The sequence below is a fragment of the Pagrus major genome, chromosome 23 (assembly GCF_040436345.1).
Source record: "Pagrus major chromosome 23, Pma_NU_1.0".
In the NCBI taxonomy this organism is placed as follows: Eukaryota; Metazoa; Chordata; class Actinopteri; order Spariformes; family Sparidae; genus Pagrus; species Pagrus major.
Window position 1 is genome coordinate 25,838,716 of NC_133237.1, and position 24,739 is coordinate 25,863,454.

At 41.6% G+C, this 24,739-nt stretch overlaps 2 protein-coding genes across 2 annotated transcripts; both read right to left on the reverse strand.

Moving 5' to 3' along the window:
* Positions 1 to 221: 221 nt before the first annotated feature.
* mmd (monocyte to macrophage differentiation-associated) lies at positions 222 to 5,128 on the reverse strand. Its single transcript, XM_073494255.1, is given in 8 exon segments — positions 222 to 447; positions 450 to 522; positions 973 to 1,042; positions 1,852 to 1,953; positions 2,049 to 2,123; positions 3,281 to 3,441; positions 3,540 to 3,621; positions 5,008 to 5,128. Coding segments are annotated over 8 exon segments (717 nt in total). The 5' UTR covers positions 5,034 to 5,128; the 3' UTR covers positions 222 to 319.
* Positions 5,129 to 13,410: 8,282 nt separating this feature from the next.
* Positions 13,411 to 13,713, reverse strand: LOC141019033 (small integral membrane protein 36-like). Its single transcript, XM_073493794.1, has one exon. It carries the CDS (start codon positions 13,711 to 13,713, stop codon positions 13,411 to 13,413), a length of 303 nt encoding a protein of 100 aa, XP_073349895.1.
* Between the last annotated feature and the right edge of the window lie 11,026 nt (positions 13,714 to 24,739).

Sequence of the window (24,739 nt, forward strand, 5' to 3'; positions counted from 1 at the left end):
GCTTCAAGTGATACAAAAGACTGTTATCAAATTTCTCAAACACTCATTAATGTGCCAGGGTTCATTAGAAAAACTCCCTCCCTCACTGAAGTTGTACAAAACAGCTTTTTGAAAGTAGCTTTTGTTGGTCAGAAAAATCTGTTCTCCTCGTTAGAAAACAGTAAACAATTCACGGTCAGTATTTTCGTAAACTTTTTGGCTGTCGTCGCAGCTTCAGCGGGCAGTTGAGGGAGTCGGTGTGCGGGGCGCCTCCGCTCAGGCGCACACGAGGAGGAGGATGGGGGGGAGGTGGAGAACCGGCGTCCAGCCCCGGCTGTGGTCACGACTGGAGGAGGGTGTCGGCGCTGGGGGCCTTGTAGAGGTATTTCCAGATGGCGTAGTAGTGCACGGCCGCAGCCAGCGCCACGAACACGTGCCAGATGGCGTGGGCGAAGGGGATGATGCTGCGCTCTTGAAGAAGAACACACCGAGGCAGTAGATCAGTCCGCCGCAGGCCAGCTCATGAAGCCCCTCGGTGTTGCTCTGCAGAATGAACAAAACGAGAAAACATACAGGAGAAATGTCAGTTTATGTGTAAATTAAACGCCAAATGACTTCAGTGTTAACTTTAGAACATATTGTTGTCCACAAGTCACAGCATCAATGGGATATTGGGCTGCTGTTTTCACTGGAACCACTAGAGGGCAGCATGAATTACAACACAGATTTGACATGTTGAAGTTTGTTACACAGCAACAGCATGTACGTGGAGAGCACTTTCTGATATGGATCACGATATATTCATTAATAAAACTGCTGTTAAAATAATAGTTTTTTAGCGGATAAACACTTCAGACAACTTCAGCAAGAAGAGGAAGTAAAACACTCATCGCACCTCCACCCTGCTGGGTGGAAGAAGTGATATGTGATGATTCAGAACATGCAAATACACTGAATGCGACTGTAAACAATATAAATACATCAGAATATTACCATTGACGCCATGACTGATGCGGGGAAAAATCCCATCGTCAAGTAGAAGGCCAGCTCGACAAGTTTGTATCTGTGAAGACAAACACACAACACTGATGAGAACAACGTGATGCATGTTCAAAGACTGTCGCGTAAAGCAAAAGCAGACTTTATTGACGATAACAACGTAGGTGACGTCAATTCAGTGAAACAAAATGTTCTGGAGGTTGCACTTCATCTGCTTTGAAAAAAAAAGTCCTTCTGTGTTTTAAGAGCTTTTCTTGGCAGGTCACGAGGACCCTGGCAGGTTGTTGTGACAACCTCACGCATGGGGCAACACTCAGGGCGTAGCAGGTGTTCACACTCGGTCAGAGCCCATTACTGGGACTGAGCACGAACAATGAATTAATAAAAACTTGCCAAACCTGCCTTAAAACCTCCCCTAATCTACAGAATCAAAACAGAACACCAGAGAGACAGTGAGGTGAGTCAGATCACATTTTCAAACAGCTGATTCATGACTGTGATCATCTTTAGAGATTGAAGTCAGAAAGGGGAAGGTATATAAATGTTTATCTCTTCTTCAAACATGTGTTTTGTGAGGTCACAGTGAAGTTCATCCTTCAGTCCGAGTGGACAATTGAGCCAAATTGGAAGAAATTCCCTCAATGCGTTCCTGAGATATCGTGTTCACAAGAAAGGGACGGACAATCCGCAAACATAATACCTCTGAGCCGGCGACAGCCGAGGCCGGAGGCACAACATTGGATAGTCAAACGAGACATCTAACAGAGAGCTGCTGCACAGTTAGGTCACAGACTTTCTCTATGATCCTGACTATTAAATGTAATTATCACAAATAAACAACCACTTGTTGATCCAGCTGTAAAATGAACTCACTTTTCATGATAGTTGAAGACATAAATGGTTCCAGCAGCAGCCATTAGCCACACAAACCAGCGCATGTGTGCTGCTAGAGGGCCCAGTTCACGCAGGTTCAACCTGAGAACAACAAAAAAAACATATGAATCAACATTAGTCATCTATTTATTACATCAGTCCTTCTGAGTATGTACTGTCCTCTGTGAGACACTCACCAAGGTGTGTAGGAGGCAGCGATGAAGAAATAGATGACCACTCTGTCACACATGTGGAAACAATGTTCCATAGACCTGAAACAACAAACAGGTGAACAGGTTAGTTGTTGTTGCCTCAGGGAAGTGCAAAGCAAAAACATTATTTGCATATTTGAACAGGGAAAAACACATCTGCTACACAGGAAGAGATGTCAGGTTTCAACAGACGTTCACTGTTATTCATAACATGTTGAAGATTATGTTAAACAGCACAGAAACACGACCGACGTGACAGATTTCAGCTCACAAAACTTCACAGTGCAAGGCTCAAATCCTCGAACGACAGATTAACTTTAACTGAGAGCTGATGGAGGAGGCAGAGAAGGTGAAGAGGCAGAGTGATAGAAACCGAGGTAAAACAAGAGTGAGCAGACGGGCGTTCACCTCGATGGAGAGCGCTCCGGTGTTGGATAAAAAACAGCATTCTTTCTACGAGATCAGAAAGTAACAAAACCTGCTTCTTATTCATACAACTGGGTGTTTTACTCTGCCTTTTCAGAGCACTGAGATCGGTGTTTCTAGGTCAAACTGGGATTCTTATGGTTGTTTTTTGCTTTGGACATTAGCCAGGTTGATAGATGTAGCTGTGCTGCTAACACTATATCTTTGCGACAGTGACACAAACAGTAATACCAAAGGGAAACGCTTGGATGAGGAGTTGAAACGTTGTCCATTTCTGCTTAAATTTGTTTCAAAATAAGGTACTGAAATAAAGCACTGTTTTGGTATCAGCATTATTGCAAACAAGCATTCATACAGAGCTCGGCCACATGCATGTGTCATAATGTCACTGCCTGTCACAACATTTGAACCAAAGTGAATATACGTAACAATAACTGTAGGAATCAGCCGAAACAGGTAAAACATGTTTGACATCTCTCAGGGTTTCTACTCCAGGAAACACCAAATATTTTGACAAATCGTGACGTGAACACTTCATCCATTCAACTGGAAACTGGAAACCTGACAACAGTGAGGTATCGGTGTAGTGTTGTTATTCCCCCACAGGGACTCTGATATTCCACAACTCTAAATCACAGACCGGCTCCCAGTAAATTATTGATTTTACTCTAAATATTAAAAAAGGAAAATCTGTCCGCGTCGCTCTCTCTCGCGTTCATCTTTGTCCTCATGTATTATGTATAGTGTGAGTACGTTCTGTGTGCATGGTTGTAATGTCAGCTAGCACTCACCTCATGTGACTCTTCTTCCAGGTGATGATATGAAACACAGTGGAGACCAGGAAGAGGGCACACAGGCCCATGCCGTACACCCAGGCAGTGATCCTCTCCCAGCCGGTGTCAGACAGACGATGCAGCAGCGCCATGCCCACGAAGGCCGGCATGATGAGGAGCTGCAGGGACGCAAAAGAAATCACGCAACCATTAAAACCACGTATCTCAGATTACTGTGTGTTGTGTGCCTTAAAAAAAATACATTCACGCCGCTCACCGCATGAGTGTAGCAGTTTGCAGCATGCTCGTAGCAGGTGGGCTGGTAGCGGCAGTTAGCAGCGGCTCGTCTGTTCATGAACCTGAAACACACAAACACACAAAACAAACAAATAAACAACTGTGGAAGGATGAATCACAAGTGTGCAGCTTCGACAGTCTTTAAAGGAAGTTTTATATATCTTCTCTGCAGTATAGATACACCAGCACCAACTGCAATTTTTCGTTCTTTCAGACAGAGAGCCGACAGACAAATATTATCTTTAAAAGGCCAAATTAACAGAGAAAAAAAGTGTGATATTTAATGGTTGCTTTAGTCTTTCTGCTGTTGTTCTCTGCAACTAGCCAAGAAAAGTCCTATCTTATGGTCGTTTAAGCCTTCAATGGTGTGCCATTTTTGATTTATCAAATATCAACATTTTAAGGTACTGTATCGAAGCTAGAAATTACAGTACTGTTTTGTATCAGGCTTATTGACAAGTAGGTTTTCACACAGAAGGAATTTGTCTTGGTATTTTTGGTGCATAATGATCACAACAAACACAGTAAGACAAAAGAAAAACCTAGTATGTCAAGTCAAGAATGGAAAAAAGGTGTAAAATTGTGCCAAAATAATCCAAAGATTTTTGTTAATTTTACGCATCAAGTCTTAGATATTAACACAAGACAGACAGATGTTACGGCAACCAAGTCACATTAATGACAAAACAAAACAACATTACAACAGATGAGAGGTACCGAATATAAACTATAATCTTTACCTTCAGTAAAAAAACATGCTCCAGCTCTAATTATACACCATCAGAGCTGCAACAATTATTCGATCAAATGACGAGTCTATCGTCAGGAAATGAACACTTACTATTTTGATCATCCTACCATTCTGTAAAATCATTTTATCTTTATTTTTGAAAGTAAATGAAGAGTCTCCTGGCAGCAGCAGCCCTCTGCACCATTACACTGACCTGTAACTTGTTGATCGTGGCTTCCTGACAGTTTTCCTGCACATCACAATCTAAATTAAATTACTGCTTTGTTCAAGTCAACAGGTTCATGTACTTCTCTCGGGTATCTAGAGCTGTTGTATATTATCTTATTCTGTCCTTTAGTGATTTAGTCAATTTATTAAATTACATATTTAAGTGTTTTGTTTTTTTTCTGAGCAGAAAAATCACAGTTACTCAACTAAGGATGAGAAACGTGTAAGACCTAGTTAAGTTGCATTCAAAAAAGTCTTGTGCACCAAACCTCATTCAAAAAGTTCTACATTTAACTCTGCAACATTTTTGAACGTCTTTAGCTAACATGCCACCTCTAAACAGAAACTTCAGCCGTTCCTGTGACTCAACCTGAAAGACAAACAGGTGAGTGCTAACGGACACACCTGACTCACCGTCATTATCTTGTCAGGTCGTCGTCTAACAAACCCCAAACGTGATTTCTGCCAGAGACTTGTGTGTTTCACCCACCTCTGAAAGCTGTTTACTCTCTTCATGTCAGAGCCTTGTTCACCACGGGGAGCAAAGAAAAGGATCAGCAAACAAAGGAGCTACAAAACGCCGCTTTACAAAAGGGGGAAGAATAAAAACAATAAAGTGTCCTGACAGCCAAAAGGAAACGGAAAGGCCTAGCATGAGCTAACGTGATGCTGCTCATGAGCTAGCTAACTTTCACTACGGCTAACGCTACAAGGCACCGGCAGCATTAACACTCCTACTACAAAGGCACCATTTTAGCCTTTTTCTTAATACCATTCTGTGGCAAATACCGGCTTCACTGCCTCGTCTTTAAGCTTGAAATATCCATAAGCGGCAGCTGCAGCCAGGACAAACCGAAAAAAAAAAGACCCTCGCAGCTCCGCCGGTCAGTGACAGGCTGCTCCCCGCTGCGCCGCTCAAATGTGAGTTCTGTTTTTGTGCCCTACCGCCCAAACAGTGGTGAGACGTCGAGCGACGGCGGTGTGGGCCAATGAGCAGCGAGATACGCGGCAAACTGGCCAATCGGGTGTTAGGTGGGCGGTGACGTGTAAGAGGAGCAACAGTCACATTCTGGTTGTGCTTAAAACTGCAGATTTAGGATGTCGGCGTTCACGAGAAACAAAAAATAAATAACATTTAATTTTGTGAATATTAGATTATTTCTTCAGTTTTCTGTCGTTTCCTTGAACTTTTTCTCCTCTCTGTGTTGAAGGAAGTGGTTTCTGATTTTTTCTTTTTTTTTAAACACTAACTTTAAATGTTGTCATGTGTACAAAACTAACAAAAATAACCTCCAGCCTGCTGCCTTTTCACATTATGGTCCAAGTTGTGACTAATGGCTCTAATAATGGTTAAAAAATCATCAGATACAGTGAGGTCTTTTAATGATGTCTGCATTGTTTCTACATTTACAGCAGCAGAGTTGATTGATTGTTGTAAAAACAATGAGTTAATTAATCAATTAGGCCTATTCCATCAATACAACTGCACTTGATGGTTTTCCAGAGAGTCAAAAACTAAAAATAACCCCTTTTAATGAATTATTTAACACGTGAACCTGCAGAATTCATTATTTATTAAAAAGTTGGATCCATTAGCCTTTGTTAATGAGGAGGAAAAACAACAGGGATCTCTCGCAGCCAAAAGCTTCTGTTATTGATGACTATTTTGTATAGGACTGCAACTAATGATTATTTTCAATATAGAGATCAATCAATTATTTTGTTAGTGATAAATGCCGTCACAAACACCCAGAGCACAAAGTGACACCTTCATAATGTTTGTTTAGTCCTATCAACAGTGCAAAAAGTCCTTAAAATTATAAGAAATAAAAGGAAAAAATTACTTAAACGATTATCAATATGGTTACCAAATTCACCGTAATAATATTATTGAAATATCTGTAGAAAATGTTCAAAATTTTTACTTTTTTGGCACTGGATTATTGACACTGTATTATCATCATTATCATTTTATAAGCTCTTCATATATTTTGTAGTGTAACTAAAGCTGTCAGATGAATGTAGTGAAGTAAAAAGTCGAATATTTCCTTTTAATACTTGAGTAAAATGTACTTTACATCTCCAGTACTGACACAGTCTCATACTGCGTGTTCTGTCAAACAAACCTGTTCTTGTAAAACACACGTTACATAAGATTTTTCCTCCTCCTCTATGAACCGAAACTAACTGATGCTTCCACTCAAATTCAATTTATCTTTTTTACTTGTATTTACAACTTAACTACTCGGAAAAACTTTTGCTCTGGAGAGAAAGACACCACAGATATTTTTTTGTTTCCTGGAACGACATCACGGACACGGAAATGTGTAAATCTGGTTGGTGAATGAGGAGAAAATCAGTGATTCATGGCAGGAGACACAGTGACAGAGGCGGACAGTGAACTGCACACACAGTCAGTGTCACGCTGTCACAGCTCAGTTACATAATAGCACTGTAACTTGATCAGTGCTCTGAGATATAACAGAGGCCTTTATGTAAGACCAAAGTGCAATCCTCCTCAGGCTTAATGAAGTTCATGCTGTGAATGTTGCTGCCAGCGAACGAGAGCGAGAGAGAAAACCAGCTGAACCCGCTGATCTCTGACAAATGTTCTCTTCTAGAAGAACATGACCACTTTTTCCCTTAAATTACAAGTACTGATCCTGTACTGATTCATAGAAGAACGGCGCACAAGCTGATTAAATGAATTTCTTTGTGGTTGCAGAGAATGGGATTGATCCAGACAAAGAGAGAGCTCATTGTCCGTGTTTCAAAAAAAAAAAAAAAAACAGACGTTAGCACCGACAAAGGGAGGCCACATGTCAGAGGACAGTGTCTCCTTGTTTCTGGCGTCAGTCTGCTTTTCCCCCCCGTGCTGCTTCATTAACACCTCTAATGTGATGCAGACCTGAGAGCTGCAGGTTCGGCAGCAGCGTCACAGCAGGTCAGGATACAGTCCGTGTTCCTCTGGTGTTTAACCTGCACTCTCACATCACACGCAGCTGTATCAGCTTACACCTGCACGTGTGAACGAACCGGGATTTATGGGAAGTTGTTTTTTACTTTGACTGCTTGTCGTCAGGTTGGGGGTTACAGTGGATTACTTTAAAAGCTTCCCTCAGGATGTTTTACATACGTCTCCTCTGCTTGTCCAAAACCTTGACCCTATAATCACCCACAATGCAATTTGACCAACGACACCTCCGCCAGAGATTCGGGTGTGTTAATGCTAGTAGCCTTTAGCCTCAGGAATAAATACTCGTTACGTTTAGGCACAAAAAACACTTTTAAGAAGAAATTCGGCTAGAAAATATCCTGATGTCTCGTTAAAAACACTTGATTTTTGCTGCACAATGTGCTCAAACTTTGTCTACAGACTAGAACAAGTTCCCCTTTAACTGGTGTCGCTATCGGTTCTGTTCTGCCGGTTGAACAGAGCTTCTTACAGCAGGACTAAATCACACCCTCACCCTGAAGGCCCGGTCACATTACACTCCTGCATGTATTTACTCTGCCCCCATTCACATCGATTGAGGCCCGTATGAGGGACGAGTTCAAGCGTGCTCAACCTGTAAACCGGTTTTCGTGCACTTTGTTTTGTACCAGACTACAAACTGCAGCGTCACTCTGACTGTCCGTCAGTTTTTGGTAATGTGACTGTCTCTTTATCGGTGTTTCTGCCTCCATGACCCATCACGTAACTCAGTGACAAGCTCCACCCGACCTCTGCGTGAACACACAGTAGGTCCGATCAGGCAGAAAACACCTGTGTGGGTGTGAAGAGTCTTCAAACGCCGCTCTGATGAATATTTAATACATGTTGTGACACAAAACCGACTCTGATCATACAAACGACCTCGAGTTTTTTCCAGTGACGTGAACAGTTGCTGTAAGGTCAAGTTGTAAATATCCTCTCCCATCCCTTCCTTACATCCAACTTGGCACCGGGCCTCCAGAACCCACCTGTTCACCGGTCTCCTGATCCTCCTGCACACTCGTTACCTCATCTGGCCTCAGGGAATAAATATCTGACACTTGCTCGCTCATGTTTGTCAGCTGCCTTTTGTCCCTGACCCTCTTCTCTTCGTGTCATCGACGACGTTACACTGATTGTTGTCTTTGATGAATAAAATAAAAGGATAATAATAATGAATGCTTCAGAACCGTCCACAGGTGACACGTTCAAACTGTCAAGCAAATGTAGGCTCGAACAACAACTAGGACAGACACAGTGTATCGGTGGGAGTGCCTTTAGAATAAAAGAGGCTTTATGTACACATGTGACCCGCGGGTTAAACAGCTTTGTAATTGGTTTACTGTTTCATGCTAGAATGCAGTGCCCATAGTTTAGCTCCAGTGTGGAAATAAATTCAGAGGGAATCAAACAGTAAAGACTTCATGGGAGACTTTAACTCATATTGTCTTTTTTAACTCCTCAGACGAGGCTTCCTTGTGTTCGGCTCGACTGCTGAGTGTTTATTCTGTAATACCGTCTTCCTGAGTTTCCTGCTTTGTAAACTCTGATTTTAAAGGTGCTATTTTAAAAGTGTGCAAAAAATATAACAACATTCCAACATGTATACGTTTGCCAGTTAAATTTCTATCAAGACATTTTATATTTCTGACTATTTAAAGAAAACAGTATATTTAGCTCAGCAGCTTTGCTCTGCACTGTTTCGTCGTATCTGAGTTAATCAATCTTTCAGTTAACAACCTGAGCCTGGCGTTGCTTTGTAGTGGAAAACACACCCGGCGCGTCTGGCTGAGGGTAACAGAGTGCGCTGAAGCGTGGCCGCCCTCCTCGACTCACTTTACACCTCAGTGTCACAGACACAACTTCACCTTCACCTCGAAGCTCGACGGACGTTCAGTCTGAATTATCTCGTCTCTGTTACGTCTCAGCGTGGAGTCATACATCTGGCTGTTAAGACAATAAAACCATTTTGTTTTCAGGTGAAGCTGCTGATACTCATATTTTAATATTATGAGATTTAATATATTACACGTATGAGCCATGATAATGATGATTATCATATAAATACAGTAATAAAGCCAATCAAATGTATTCATACTTGCACGACTGTGTGTTAAGATCTTCCCCCCAAACATCCTGTGTCTTTTAAATTATTTTTCTCATGTGTCATTTTTAGACATTCATGGAATAAGCACATCGTTTCACTTACTGCACATTTCACGTTGCACATTGTACATTTTATTATCAATCATCTTCTTCTTATATTTTGTACTTTTGAGTATTTTATGGTAAAACAGCGTCACAGTGGAGGTCAGAGGAAGCATTTCATTGCACAGTGAATATGTTTCTTTAACTGAGCAAACAGTAAACGCTCTGATTTTGACTTGATGTTCGTCTGATATCTGATTGAACACATACAGTCACAGCCCTGTTGACCATCCAGGGAACAGATGAAGTAGTTTTTTGACATGACCAGAATAATTTGATGAAGTTTGAGATTAGTCGACCTTGTGCTGAAGATTTTGTCTGTGCTACTGACGAATGAACGTCTTTGTTTTAGCGCTGCAAAACAAATCCTGGAAAGGCTTTCACAGATTAACTAGTACCGGTGAAATTGTTCGCTCTGGCTCCAGAGGAAGAGGAAGTGTGTCTTCTCTTGTTTGTCTGCAAATTCTGAGAATAAGTCAACAACTTAAAGCCGCCTGTAACGCTGCAATTCAGGTATTTCTGAGTAATGAGGCTGTTTCCCAAAATAGTGTCACGTTGTCATGTTGCATTTCATTGCGTGCAGGATTGCAGAAAATAAAGTTTTACAGATTCTGACGAACACAAACTGCAGTCTGAGAAATATTCAACAACCACCGACTCATAAATTATGACGATCAGCGAGAAGATTAGCATTTCCATTTTCCCAGGTGAGTGCTGTGTTTGCCAGTAGAAGAAGCAGGGGGATTTTTCTTCTTTAGATCATTTTATTTTTGACATTATATTTTGTGGTTTCAATGCTGGAAACACGACCACTTTTGTCCACAGGGGCCTCCAAATTCAACAAAATATGAAATATCCTTGTGTTAGCTTTAAGCAGGTTATATTTTAATGCTAATACTTTACTTGTAGCAGGGTATTTCTATAAGACTGCGCTTCTACTGAATACTTCTACCACTCCTGGTGTTTCCATACCTTGTTTACTGTAATATCTATTTAAAAACACCCAGTTTTCAAGGTCTTTGTCTTCACATGGTGTTGAAATAAATATGGTACTGTCTGAATCCCTCTGGTTTTTGGCTTATCTTATCCGCTGACCTATATTATGAATGAGCTCCAGTAAGTGCACATTTCTCAGAAGTAGCAGGATTACTCTGAGCTCCGTCCAGGTTTCTCTCCATGTTTACTGTTAAGAGCTCTCAGAGCTGCGAGATCTATTTCTGTGGGATGTTGGCAGCACAACCTGGAAGCTGGATTCAACACCTCTTCCTCTGCCTGTGTATCCTCCACATCTCTTATTCTGAGAGACTCGAGTTTTATCTATACTTTTTTTTCCCCTGGAAGACAAATTCAGGCTCTGCAGGCTAAAACATTGCTGATGGATCCTCAGACATGACTCAAAGAACCAGGTTCTGCAGCAACTTGAGAGTATTCATGTAAATTGTGTAATTGTTGGGTTAACAATATATCAATATATTCATTAAGTAAGTGTTTAATTCAAGAACTAACTACAAATTAATTTAAATTATCAACAGAATAAGTATAAATAAGAGTTGTGTCTTTATGTAGACACATGGCATGCTAACCTTCTAGCCCCGACCCATCCTGTCTCATTATAGCGCTCCAAACTCCCAGTCTGGACCGCTAACTGCACAGCTAACTGAGCTAACTCCAACCTGACATGAATGTGGTGTAAGCCTGAGTTGTTTTGAAATGTGCTTTATTACTAAATTTGACTTTGACCAGTAATCTGAGTATCTAAAACATTTTGTTGCACAAAGTTACAGGACAACGCCTCATCGGCTCTTAGCCTCTTTCACAGGAGGCGTTACATTTTGTATTATATCTGTGCTAATTTCGATCTTTTATCTATTTTCTCTCTCTCTCAGAGACACACTCTACTACTTTCATTTCGGTGTAGATCATCACTGCGCTGAGTTTAGACTTAACCGACAGGATTATTGTATCTTCTAGGAAACGTTTGCACTCTCAGAATTATCGGAAGAACGTTTTTTTCCATCTGGGAAAATTCTCGTGAACGCCCTCTGAAGTTGGAACAACAACTCGAAAAGTCTGACGAGTTGCTGATTTGACGTCATATGATGCTGAAACATGGCGGACGAAAGTAAACATGTGGCTGACGGTAAGAAACATTAACCAAAGTCATGTGTCGTACAGTCGTGGTATCGTTTCCTTTGTCACTGGAAACAGCATCTTTTTTTTGCGTCCATGTTGCTCCCACAGTCCGACATCGAGTGACTTCACAACTCGGGAAATCGGATCATAAAACTCCAATAATGGGTCTTTTTCAAGAGGTTGGTTCATCTCTGTGTGTTTGTTGAGGAAATCCTGCCAAAGGTTTAGTCTTTTAGTCCGTATTTCTTATCTGACACGCTTTTGTTTTCTCTCAGTAAAGTTATCCAGATAACTCAGTAAATCTGATCCTTGGTCAAAAGCCTCTGCTTTGATTTGAGACCCTCTGACAGGCCGGCTAATCAGTGTGACTCGCCACATCGCCATACAGATTACAACATGGCTGCTGCACGCAAGATCCTCTACAACGAGCGACCTGTGAAACTGTCCAGGAAGGAGCATAAAAAACCAGGAGCCAAATGTAATCGACGAGTTAAGTCGAGGCAGAGGCCACTTGAAGAATAAATATCCAGTGCATTAGAGGAGAAATCGATCGTAACAAGTTCTCATCAGGATTTATTGGTCAGTTTATTCATCCTGAACTGAGGAAACGGCCGCGTCGAGTCATATCAACTGTACTCAGCTTACTGATTAAACACAGTTATTGTGTTCACTCTCGTTTACACAAAGCCTTGTTTGCATGTTGATACGCCTTATCTGCACTTGAGTGATACGAGCGATATGAAAGACAAAGAGAAAAGCTTTTTTTCTTCACGCTGGCGAAATGTTTCAGCTGTGTTCTTGCTCGTGGAGTGCCAGGTAGGTTTAGCCCTGAATGGATCAAAGGGGTTAACATCCTCCTGCCGTGATTACACGTCTCAAAATAAGAACGTAGACGTTGGAGGTCAGGACCTTGATGGGGCGAGATCTCACCCAGCTGTCTGCCGCTTTCACAAACACCTTCCATCGCACATCACACTTCCTCGAGTTATGCAAGAGGTCAGCGTCCGTCCAGACTTAACCAAATTGTTGAACACTAATCCCTGAATGAGAGCCAATCAGGAGCAATTTAGCTTTTTATTTCGATAGAGTAGTTAAAGTCGAGATAATAGTTTTATCTGCACGGAGCAAAGTCTGAAGAGTTGGACGAGCGCTCCCTTCGCTACGAGACTCTTGTTTGTTCATTTAAAATCTTAAAAAAGGCCACAATTCAGAAACGAAGTGAAGTTTCTGCTCTACTACACTCCTCCGTGTGTTTTCCCAACCTTAACCTTAATCCTAAACCTCTCCCCCGCTCGTTCCGTCAACACAACACAACAGAAATGCCCTCTTTATTCCTTGCGCTTTATCAGTTGTGACACTTCCTCGCCGCAGCAGACTGCTGCGAGGCTTTGGCTTGAGATCCTTTGAGATAAAGAGGGATTTCACATGCATATACACACAACACATGTCACTCTCCCTTACCGTGCAAGTCTGGTCCTGTGCAGGTCAAATCCAAACATTGTCCAAAAGGAAATAGAAACAAACGTACAAAAGAAAGAAAAAAAGAGTCATGTATTTACAAAGTCCGCCGAGTCTCGCTCAGACCATCGTGCTCTTCTTCTCCCTGAAGTCCGCGTGCGTCGGCTCGTGGTAGGTCGTGATCATGTTGGCCGTGTCCCACCGTCCCACCGGAGCTGGAGAGCTCTGCATCACCACCAGCCTGATGGGCGACTGAGTGGGCTGCGGGTCCGGGGCGTACTCCTTAGTGGGATCTTTGCCCCGGCAGTCGTACATGATACACGATATCAGGAAGACCAGGAGCAAGATAACGTAGCTGGCGATGAGGATGCAAAGGTTCAAAGTGACGGGGTCGATCTCCTGGTAGTTCTCCAGAAAGCCCATGGTGCCTGCTTCATGCTGGGCGGCCCTGAGGCCTCGAAGAACCAGCACCTCGGAGGCCTCGGAGGACGGTAGATGGTTGGTATCGACTGCTGCTACAGACGGAGAAACACTAAAAGGAGCCTGGCGACAGCAGGGCTTTCTCCCTCTCTATCCTCTTCAATCTGTCTCCCTACTGTCCTCCCCCGCTCCCTCCCTCCATCCTCTCTGCCTCAGCTTCTGTCTCTCACCTCTCCGTTTCAGATGAGCGCCGCGGATACGTGGCTTTGTGGTAAAAATACTTTAATCCGCACCACCACCACTCCTCCAGCCTCGAAATTCCAGCGATCGATGGCTCCCTTTAATAACTTAAGCCTCAGCTGCAACTCAGCAACTGTGACAGACTCTGTGTTATATCATCTGCGAGCAAATGAACATTAATTACTGTGTATGTGACGTATTTGAGTGCATGTTCATGTGTGTGTGTGTGTGTGTGTGTGTGTGTGTGTCCAGTGTAATCTTAATCTTGATTGTGAGTGGGGATTGACAGAGGAAGCCATCTGGCTAAATAGAGGCCGCGACTAAAAAGCCACTCAGAACATGCTAACATGCTAGCAGAGGACTTAAAGGTGAAGGACGTTTTTCCTCTCTAAAATCTAAAATCTCTGACCTCATATTATTTTTGTTGAACATGTAATCTGGACAGATTACAGCAACCTTCTTCCTGTGTGTGTGTGTGTCTCACTCCTTGTTGTAGGCTACCAGGGAATCAGAGACGGGATTATCAAGCAAACTCCTCGGCTTTTTTAAATCTCTGTTGATGCATGACAATACTCACCATATGTGCAGGTGCAGGAGCATAGAACAAAATGTGTGTTTGTGTCAGAAAAGACGACACTTTAAGTTTGAAACCTGTGTGTTTCAACAGGTCGTCTGCGCCTGTTGCTGTGGTGCAGTCGTCAGAGGTTACTGTGAGACAGCAGAGGGCAGCAATTAGCAACGTTAGCGGCCGGAGGAGATGCAGAAGAAAGCAGAGGTGGAGGCTGAACTTTGGCCCAGACAAGACGGAGGAGTGGGGGAACACACAGGAAACAAATAAAGCAATAACTCACACTGACATTCACAATAAATACAGTGTTTTGTGTGCATGTGTACATTTTAAGCACCGTTTGCATAATGTGTCCAATGACAGTGTTGTTCTGCAAAGAAAGTGTTGACTTGGATCCATAAAACAGAATATAAAAAAAATGTAGTGGATGAAAGTTAAACTACGGAGGCCCTCAGGGGGCAAGTGAGAATTTTGTTTTTAGGATGATACGTTTTCTAAGTCTGATCTGAAGGTCCATCATTGTTTGTTCCCATGTGTGAAACCAAGTGAGAAAAGAAAATTCACCTGTAAGAAAAATGTTTTTTCACTCGGTTTCACACATGAAGTGAAATAATCATCATTCAATCAGGTCCGACCTTCTGTAGTTGTCATGTTGCACCATTTTATCCACATTTACAAAGTAATTTGTAGATTTATTCACTACTTTTGGAAACTACAGCGTCTTAACTACAATTTAAAAAGGCCCAAAGGTTTGAACTTTTGCTGCAGATGTCATTTCCAATGTGTTACCCGATATAATATCTTCATTCAGGGGCTGAAATGCAATCCGAAATCTTTACTCCATAAAACAGAAACTGTAAAAGACCAAATCTTCATCGTCTACACTAGAAGAGAAACAGTATGAAAGGCACAGCTCAGTGGATTTTTTTCTCCCCCTAACATAAACAGGGCGAGCATGAAATCAGACACTAATCTCCTGCAGAACATAATGTCTCCTGCTATATAACAGTGAGGCTGGGCAGCAGATGCACACATTACATCTGCAGAGCTCACAGTGACCTCACTCCTCTCTTGATGTTGTCACTGTAATCCCTCTGTACGTTCAGGAAACTGGTGTTAGCAGCCAAAGGCTTGACCCCCGATCCTGCCTGACCTCCCCACCACCACCACACAGCTCCTCTGGCGATGGGGAGGGAGCTCGGTGACCTCCGACCTCACTGACGAATCATCCGTCAGTGAAACGCGATGACCCTCTGTGCGTCACCAGGACTCAGCATCTGGAAGTGCGCTCTGCAGAGTCACCGATGACTGCATCATTTCCACTTTTGAATTATTCTCATAAAACACACAGTCACAGTTCGCTCATGGTGATTCATCGTGTTTCATGTTACAACGGGGATTATAAAAGGAGGCTTCACAACACATAAATCTGGATTAACTGACTCCAGGGAAACATATTTCTGTCTCAAATTCATAAAAGTTGATCTAATTTACAACTTAAGTCACTTCCTTTTATGATTTTGTGAAATGATACAGAGAATACTTCACTCTCCAAAGAGGATACATCAATAATGAGACATTAAATCTTTGTATTCTCTCTTTCTTCCATGTCTTTTAGTCTTGTGACCTTCTCATTTGATATTTTATCCTGGAGCATGCGCTATGATTATCTTTATAGTCTCAGATTTGCTTGTTAGGAGCCAAATGACAGGATAGTTGAGAATTGACAATATAAAATAACATTATTACCTCTGCTGAGGAGGTGGACTGGGGAAAATGGGTCTCGGCCCAGGGTAGACTAAAGGGACGGATACAGGAATCTCTTCTTTGTGTTTGTTTTTCAACATTTTTGTTAATTTCTCAGAGAATCATGGATGGTATCTGGTATCTGTGAGTGCGTACAGTTTGATGCAGATCCAAATAAAAATCTGGATCCAGCAGAATATGCTTTAAATCTGTTTATTTGATTTTGGATTAGGCCTGATTAAATTAAAGTTGTTATATTCTGCTCATTTGCAGGTTCATAATTTTATTTTAGGTGACTACTAGATAGGGTTAAATGCTTTAATGCTCAACAATTTCTCATACTGTCCAGTCCTGCAGCTCTGTATTCCCCCTCTGTCTGAAACGCTCTGTTTTAGCTCCTGTCTGTTAAACGTTAGAGCTTCGACGATGAGAGCATCGTTGACTCCGATGACGAAGACACGCCAGAGCGAAGCACATCATCCCGTCAGAGAGGACGACAGGAGGGCAACCAGCAGTGTCCGAGGAAGTGGAGGCCGTGGACAGGTCAAGGAGCAGATGTTCATACGTCGAGTAGAAGATCTATGCTGAGGACAGTCAAGCTCTCCATAAAAATATCTAATCATGTTGCTCATCTGTTGCTTTACAGGCCAGAGTTCAAGGACTACGTTTGGAGCAGTCACATCAAGTGCTGGACTCTGCCTGACACCTGTTTATTAGTCGTTCTGCATTCGCTCCTTGTTTTGCTGATGTCGGTGCTGTCTCAATCCTCTGCTGGTTTGACAGTGATTGTCCCGCAGAAAGAATAGCACAATTATTTATCTGACAGTAAATGCAGCTTTTCAAGGACCTTGAAATTACTTTCAATTTATTATAACACCACAACTTGAGAAATACCCTCTGTTACATCAGAATTGTGCCATTTACAGTTATTTCATATTTACCTATTCTAAGCAATATGTCACTTTCAGAGTAATTTACATAGTTTCACATTCTCGTTATTTTTTCTATGCATTTTGACAGTAGTGTGTGCAAGCTCTACTTGCTGGGCTTTTTGTTGTACACCTCGGAGTAGCTGGCCTAGAGAAAGGACAGTTCTATCATCTCTGTGTTTACAGGACATAAAGTTACATCTAAATGTCTTTATGGGGCATGAAAATGTTATTGATTCTGTCAGAGACAACACAGGACTGTTGCTATGTAAAAAAAAGGTTTGGTGGGTGATGGGAAGCTTATGTGGTGGGTGGCAAGCGATTATTTATAGGGACTGTCAGGTGCATTCTGTGTTTCCCACATTCATGGTTTAGTTTTCTTAAGTTTGGTTTGGTTTTTAACCTTACGGTCCACTCAGGAGCCTACAACAAGTCACAGTAAAACATTTCAGATGTTTTGACGACTCTCTGCTATCTGTGTGGAGTGTACTACTGAAGTACACATGAGAACTTCACCCAGACAAGTATTTTTATTTTTATTTTTGAAATGTTATTGGCTTTATTTATTGTGATTTTGTAATGCGTATTATTCATTCATTCATTTGAAGCACTGGTTTTGCCCGGTGTCACATGTCTTGATGCCTAACCCTTGAATTCTGAACCCGTGCTCTGTGTCTCACTTCCTAACAGCTTTGATGCTAAAACATCAACGCTGTTTGAGGCGTTGATTTCAAAGAGCATTCAGCAGCATTCTGTTTGATTTTTTTTATACGGAGGTGATTGTGATCATAAGTCGCTAAATGATCACCTAATATGCATAGTTGGCCATGTGCATATAATTGTAATTGATTAATCGTAATGGACTTTATTATCAAGTGGGTTTAATTCTGCAGATTGTTATTTTCTTCAGCTAATGAATGCTAGTGGGCGAACCAGAGCTCCCGGCGAAAACCCGTACAGAAACCCAGAGAGCATGGTCACTCCACTCAGGTGACCCAGTCAGAGGCATGACTCCGTTGGGACGTCCAAGGATCATTTGTTAATTTTCCTCTTGAACCACTGAGTGGATCTTTTCCATAATGATCCCATTTTTTTAATCTTCATCGCTGACTCCGGAGCCTGTATGCCCTTGCGATTGTTCAGATGCTTCCGTAAGTGCTGGACTTGTTTTGCAAATCTCACCTTTCGATCCTTCAGATCCACCTTCAGCCATTCTTGATGCTCTGTCGATGACATGCTCGAGCTCGATGACTCTGAAGTTGTGTCCCAACTCCAGGACTGGATTTCTGAATCCGTGCTCTGCGTGTCGCTCTCTTGGTCCGAGTCACTGTATTGTTCTGAGAGGTTCTCCTCCTGGCTGGTTTGGCCCTGGCTGCTTCTAGCTTGGCTGGGCACCTGGTTGTTTTCCTGGAAGTACTCCCAGGACTCACTTAGTATGTCCTTCAGCCCATCCATATCGTAGAAGGAGTCCATTATCGCTTCTAGCTCCTTTCTGAATGACGTTAGCCTTGAGTCCAATAACTCCTTGAATTCTAGATCCATGCTCTGTGTATCACCTCCTTGGTGTGAGTCACTATATTGTTGTGACAGGTTCGCCTCCTGGCTGTTTTTCCGCCTGTTCATATCTTCGCGTCTGTTGAAGTCGGTCAGTGAAAGCGTTCCTGTGTAAATGAAATGTTATATACTCTCAAACAGCGTTGATCTTTGAGATCAAAGCCACAAACAGCTTTGATGTTTTAGATCAAAGCTGTTTGTGCAAGACTGCATTCAGCAGCATTCTGTCGTGTATGATGTCATAAATGATGTCATCATAGCAGCATTCTGTCATGTATGATGTCATAAATGATGTCATTGATCATGTCAGCAACATTCCAGAGGAAAAATCTTTTTACGCCTATTTTCCTCACTGAACATAAAATAAACAAACAAAAAAAAAATACAATCACACACCTTCTGCATTCACGTTTCTGAGAGGTCTTTGAGCCTTCACCTAACCAGCAACATCAAGAAAAGGACCACTTCTCTGTGATTTTGCAGATATGATCAAAGCGTGTGTGTGTTCATGTACACACAGATCATATGAGACTTGTGCAAGAAAATGAGTCTAATGTGTCTCACAGAGAATAAAGGTTTAATCAGGAGCTGGGTTTTAAACAGTCTTCAGAGTCTCCATGATGATCTAGTTGTAGACCTGGACCTCATCTCCCAGAAGCATCGTAAGGCCAAGCAGATTGTCCAAACGTACACATGCACGTATCTTTTATTGTAAGTGAGTATACTGAAAGGCCACTCATCCTGGTTGTTGCAAGAACAGAAAGATGGGAAACATTTCATTTTACAGGTCTGCAAATGTGATGGTATGTTGGTGTCCAACATCTTTGGTTGAATTTTCTTTGATTTACCCCCCAAATTGCCACAAAATGTACCAAATCTATTGAACGCCAGGTCCGGTCAAGTGAAGTCAGATTACTGACTCACCGGATGTACGGGCTGCATACTTCTATTTTTATACAGTTGTTATTAATGATTGTGCTCAGGCCCGATTACATATATCACATATAAAATCACGTATAAAACATTCTCTCTCTGTCACTAACTTACAAAACAAATACTCGCTAGCAAAGATCTTTACAACAGCAGACGCTGGTGTCGTACCGCTTTTGTCAAAAGGGGGCGCTACAAAAAGCAATAAAAAGCAATAAAATTACCTTAAATAACAAAAAAAATCTTGATACAACAGATGTTTGAGTAAATCTTTGTTATGTCTGCTTTTCTTTAGATGGCTAAAATTAGATGTAGCAGAAAAGAAAGTTTAAGATGTATTTGTTGTGAAATAAATCTTGTTAGACTTGAAAGAAAAAGCAGCTCGCTTCAAGACAAAGAAAAGCAGTTTGTAGTTTTTGTGTATGTGGATTGTCACTGAGATTTAGAGCTCTAAAAACAGCCTGGAGTCAGAGGAAGAGTGGTGTTTCTGTCCTGGGGATGTTTGTGTTGTCGGGGGACTCGGGGGAATGATTAGCTCAGAGGATGTAATCGGTTTTGTCTGAGTGTATACCAGGCCTCCTGGGTGGAGTTGCTCCTGCTCATATCTTGGAGATAGATCTTCCCCAGCGCCAGACGCTGGTGCCAGGGAGTCCGGCCGCCTCGCCGGGACCTGGAGACAGACAGCGGGGAGAGATGGGAGAGGATGTGTTGACAAATCTCTGCTTTATATACCTCCTCCGGCTCTGAAGCCTCAACAGGTTGTTTGTTCATTTTCACAGTGTGAAGCTGAGTCTCCAGCAGCGATCGGACACATCGTGACCTCTCCCGCCATCAACCATCCAGAAAACAGCAAGAAACGAGCCATGTTCTCCCAACTTCATTTGTCTATAATCACCTGAGGGAGAGTCCACTGTGTTGCACTGCCATGTTTCTACAGGAGCCCAGAACGGACAAACCAAACACCGGCTCCATAGAGGACCTTTCATATTTTCCCTCGGCGCTGGTGGCCTCTGTAGGGGAGGGTGAGACGAGGGGTGTTCATTTGGTTTTGCGATCTGATACCTCCTCATTAGATGCCTCTAAAACCTGAACACTGGACCTTTAAATGTTACAGTTTATCGCTGGTTGTGGAATATAAAGTCTAAAATACAAACTCAAAAGAGAAATATTGAATGACACTGATTCCCTTTTTCTTCTATAGTCTGCATATCACTTAAATAAATGAAGTAATATTCTTTATATAAATCATCATTATAGCACAACCCAACGTACATTTCTACAAACCAAAAACATGTTGAAACTTTTCTATCTTTAGGTTCATGTTTAGTCAGGGTTGGGAAAAGATCCAAACACGGCTTGGAAAGTGTCCTGATGTCTCGTGAAAAGATATCCAGTGGGTCCACGCTTTGAAACAAATGTTAAAATGGCTGCTAAATGTCCTCCATCTTGAGAAGTGGTATGTTGAAGTAGAAGTCTTGATATGTTCCCAGATATTTCTTGTTACAGGAGATCCCACAACAGAAACTGAATCTGGTTAATTCGGATACTAAATGTGTGAAAAGGTTTCTTCTGTCATGGAAAAGAAATGTGAAGTCACACTGGAGGAGAAGCTGAGATCACAGATCTAAGAGCAGAAAACTGACAAAGAAAAAGTTGAACATAACTTCTCGGTCACCGTTCTGGTTGCGTACGTTAATAATCTTGATTCAGTCTCCTTGACTGGTTTACGAAGGGGGAATATTGAGCTCGGCCTGAGCTGAGTCTGTAGGTCGGAGGGCACGGAGAGAGGAGGGAGGCGATGCGGTGAACGTGATCCTCTGTCTCCGTCGTGTCTCCGGAGACGTTCCATGAGGTCAGCAAGGAGGTGCTGTTACACAACCGGGAGACAGCTGAGGGAGGCTCCTGCTGAGCTGCAGGCAGAAGAGGACAGGGAACAGACCCACATTTATATTTTACATAATATGTCAAACTAAAAGTGTGAAATATAATAAGAAAATTATACTTTATGTAAGGGTTAGGGGAGTATAATCAGTAAAAATGTACATAAATAGTTTTTGTTGCTTTTCTTTATATATGTCTTTCACATTAAAATCACTTTTCTTAGGTTTATGCACGTTTTTGTTGCTTTTCTTTTATTTCATACTTGTTTTGGCAATGTAAATGTCTGTATCCCGCGCTAATAAAGCCCTGTTGAGACAGAGAATTTAAAAGTAAGAGTACTCGGTGTTGTAAAATGTCCCTTGTGGCGGTTATGTCGTCCAAAATGACACCTTAAAAGATTATCAAAATAGTTGCCGATTCATTTTGTGTCAATCGATTTGGTATAATTAATTGAGTAATTGTCTCACCTGTACTTTAGGGTATTTAATCTCTAATAAAACATGATATTTGATCAACTTTTCATAAATTTTGTTCGCAAAAGTCTTATTGTGTAAAGAAACTAGTCACTAAATATGTCAAGTAATGTAGTTTGAGTAAATGTAGTCGAGTGGAAGTTAAAAGTAAACACAAAAACCTTTTAAAAGGAAGCTGCGAGTCAAATATCATCTTTGTGAAAGTCATAATAGACAAAAAAAGACGGATAACCAAATGATCTTAATGTCACTGAGCCTCTCATCGTAATAAAACTACATATAAAAGAGTCACAGATCAACTCTCCTTTCCCCCCCCCCCGAGTGTGACGATGACATGCATCGAGTGACCTCACCGCCGACATGAAGAAGAAGAAGAAGAAGAAGAAGAAGAAGAAGAAGAAGAAGAAGAAGAAGAAGAAGACGAGTGGAGGAGGTCGGGTGGGGTGTCACCTCTCGGAGAGCAGCGGGTGACGGACGGGGCCGAGGATCTCGCAGATCTGATAAAGGCCCAAAGAGAGCCCTTTCCTTCCTGAGTGGCGGACTGTTTGTGTTAGAGCGTTGTGCGTCTCTTCTTCTGGGTGTGGGAACCTGCTCCTCCCAGAGTTCATGGTTTCCTCTCGTCAAGGACCCTCCACCTCCACCACCACCACCACCACCACCTCCACCAGCAGCAGCAGCCTGCATGTGTGTGTCATCTCCAGAATGAACAGGCCTCTACTCTATATCCAGTGTTTACTTCTGTCTGTTATAAAAGTTATATTACACATCCTGAGATACTGACTCATGTAAAAGCTTTCAACTGAACAATTTATTTGACTTTGTATGTCGTGCATTCATGAAGCTGCTTTAAAATTGTTAATTGTTTGGGAAAAAAAAGGAAATATACTGTAAGTTGAGTTTTTGTAAGTTTTGTATCAGCTATCTTACTGACAATAACATGTAGAATGAAGATGTATTTAGTGTTAATAGTGACATTAAAGATTTATCTCAAGTCATACTTGAGTAAAAGTTAAGATATAATGTTAAAATGTTACTTTGGTAGAAGTAGAAGTCACCCATAATAATAGTACCTGAGTAAAAGTCTGTGTATGTGATGTTAACTGTATTTAAGTATTGAAAGTACCAGTAAAAAGTAAATTATACATAAATACATATATATATATATACATATACAAAGATGTTGGAAATTAATGCAATCTGCAGAGTTAGTCACTTAAAAAATGTAGAGGATCAGATCTGCAAAGTAACTAGTAACTTAAGTGATAAAATAAATAAACGTAACGGAGTAAAAAGTAACATTTTTGGACTTCTCAAGTAGGGTTACCTCCAAATTATACTTGATTATAGTACTAGTAAATGTACTTAGTTACATTACATCACTGTGGTTTGATATATGTGAAGGATTTATGTTTGTCAAGTTAACAAAATAAGGATAAAATAATCTAAATATGGCTGGTTGAGACAGTTTTATTACTCTAACTGTGACTTATTCCCTCCTGTATATCTTTCACTACTAAAACTGATTCTGGATATTTGTACTTTATACTCTGTTTGTACTTTCATTCTCTTAAAGTTTCCCATTTAATAAGATTTTACATCTGATTTCATAATTTGTGGTATCAACTCATGAATAACTTTAATTTCAGTTTTTATTTATGTTCTGACTGCGCTGAGTTTATAGTTCAGGCACAAAAAACATTCGGTAAGTTTGAAGAAAAGATCGCGTTTTTGCTTCTGTCGCCACAAACACGTCTGAAATTCTTCTACAAATGTTGAAACGCTGTCTTGAACAGTTGTCCCAACATGAAAGTCAGCTAATATACACGTACTGTAAATGTTATATGATGTATTTTGTAGAAATCTGTTTGCAGAAACATAAAATGAAAACATTTTATTCTGACGACTATCACACTAACAGAACTTTTATTTTTCTGACTTCAGAGAGATCAAATATGCAACACACTGATAAATAACATGCATCTATCTGCAATACGCAATGAAAAATGTGGAGTGAGGCGAATGGGACGCAGCCGGGCCTCATGCACACATGTTGCTTATAACCAGGGGATGTGTGGATTTGATATATTATAGAAGGAGTTTACATGAGACGATTACACAGAGAAACGGTTTGAAGGTGATTCTGATACTTGCTGATTCGAATGAATAAATAAATGTGGAGTGAGGTGGTCGGGTTGTATTGAACGAGTCATGGTGAGGAATAAAAACCCAACATGATATCTCATTTTTGTCATTGGATACATAGATGAAAAGCTTCCAAACTCAACATAAAGTTAAAGAAGATTGTTATTCAGAGCAGATTATTCTCGTTTCTCCAGTGAATTCCAGATATTTCCCTGATTGCCGACACACGTTGGTGTTTTTCTCGCGGCTTTTCTCTCTCTCGGTTTAAAAGTCTTTGTGCTGCAGCCCACATTCATTCACACCCAGTTTAAATCAGCAGGGAGCTGTAAAACTGACTCCTCGCCATTGTCTCACGTACGTCATCACAACAGCTTGTTCGCTCCTTCCCCAGGCAGCGCTCAGAGGAATGTCCACGGCTGATAAAAACCACAGATCTCATCAAAACATGGCCTCCCCCACCAGGGTTAACACTGACGCTGTTTACACTCCCTCAGGGGGATGAAGAGGGGGGCGCCGTCGTTGGCTCCGGTTCCCCTGTTGACGGGGATCCAGAGAGGCGACCTGCT

Bases quoted from the DNA above. Each gene is read 5' to 3' on its own strand.
- LOC141019033 (XM_073493794.1), bottom strand. From the start codon at position 13,713: ATGGGCTTTCTGGAGAACTACCAGGAGATCGACCCCGTCACTTTGAAC.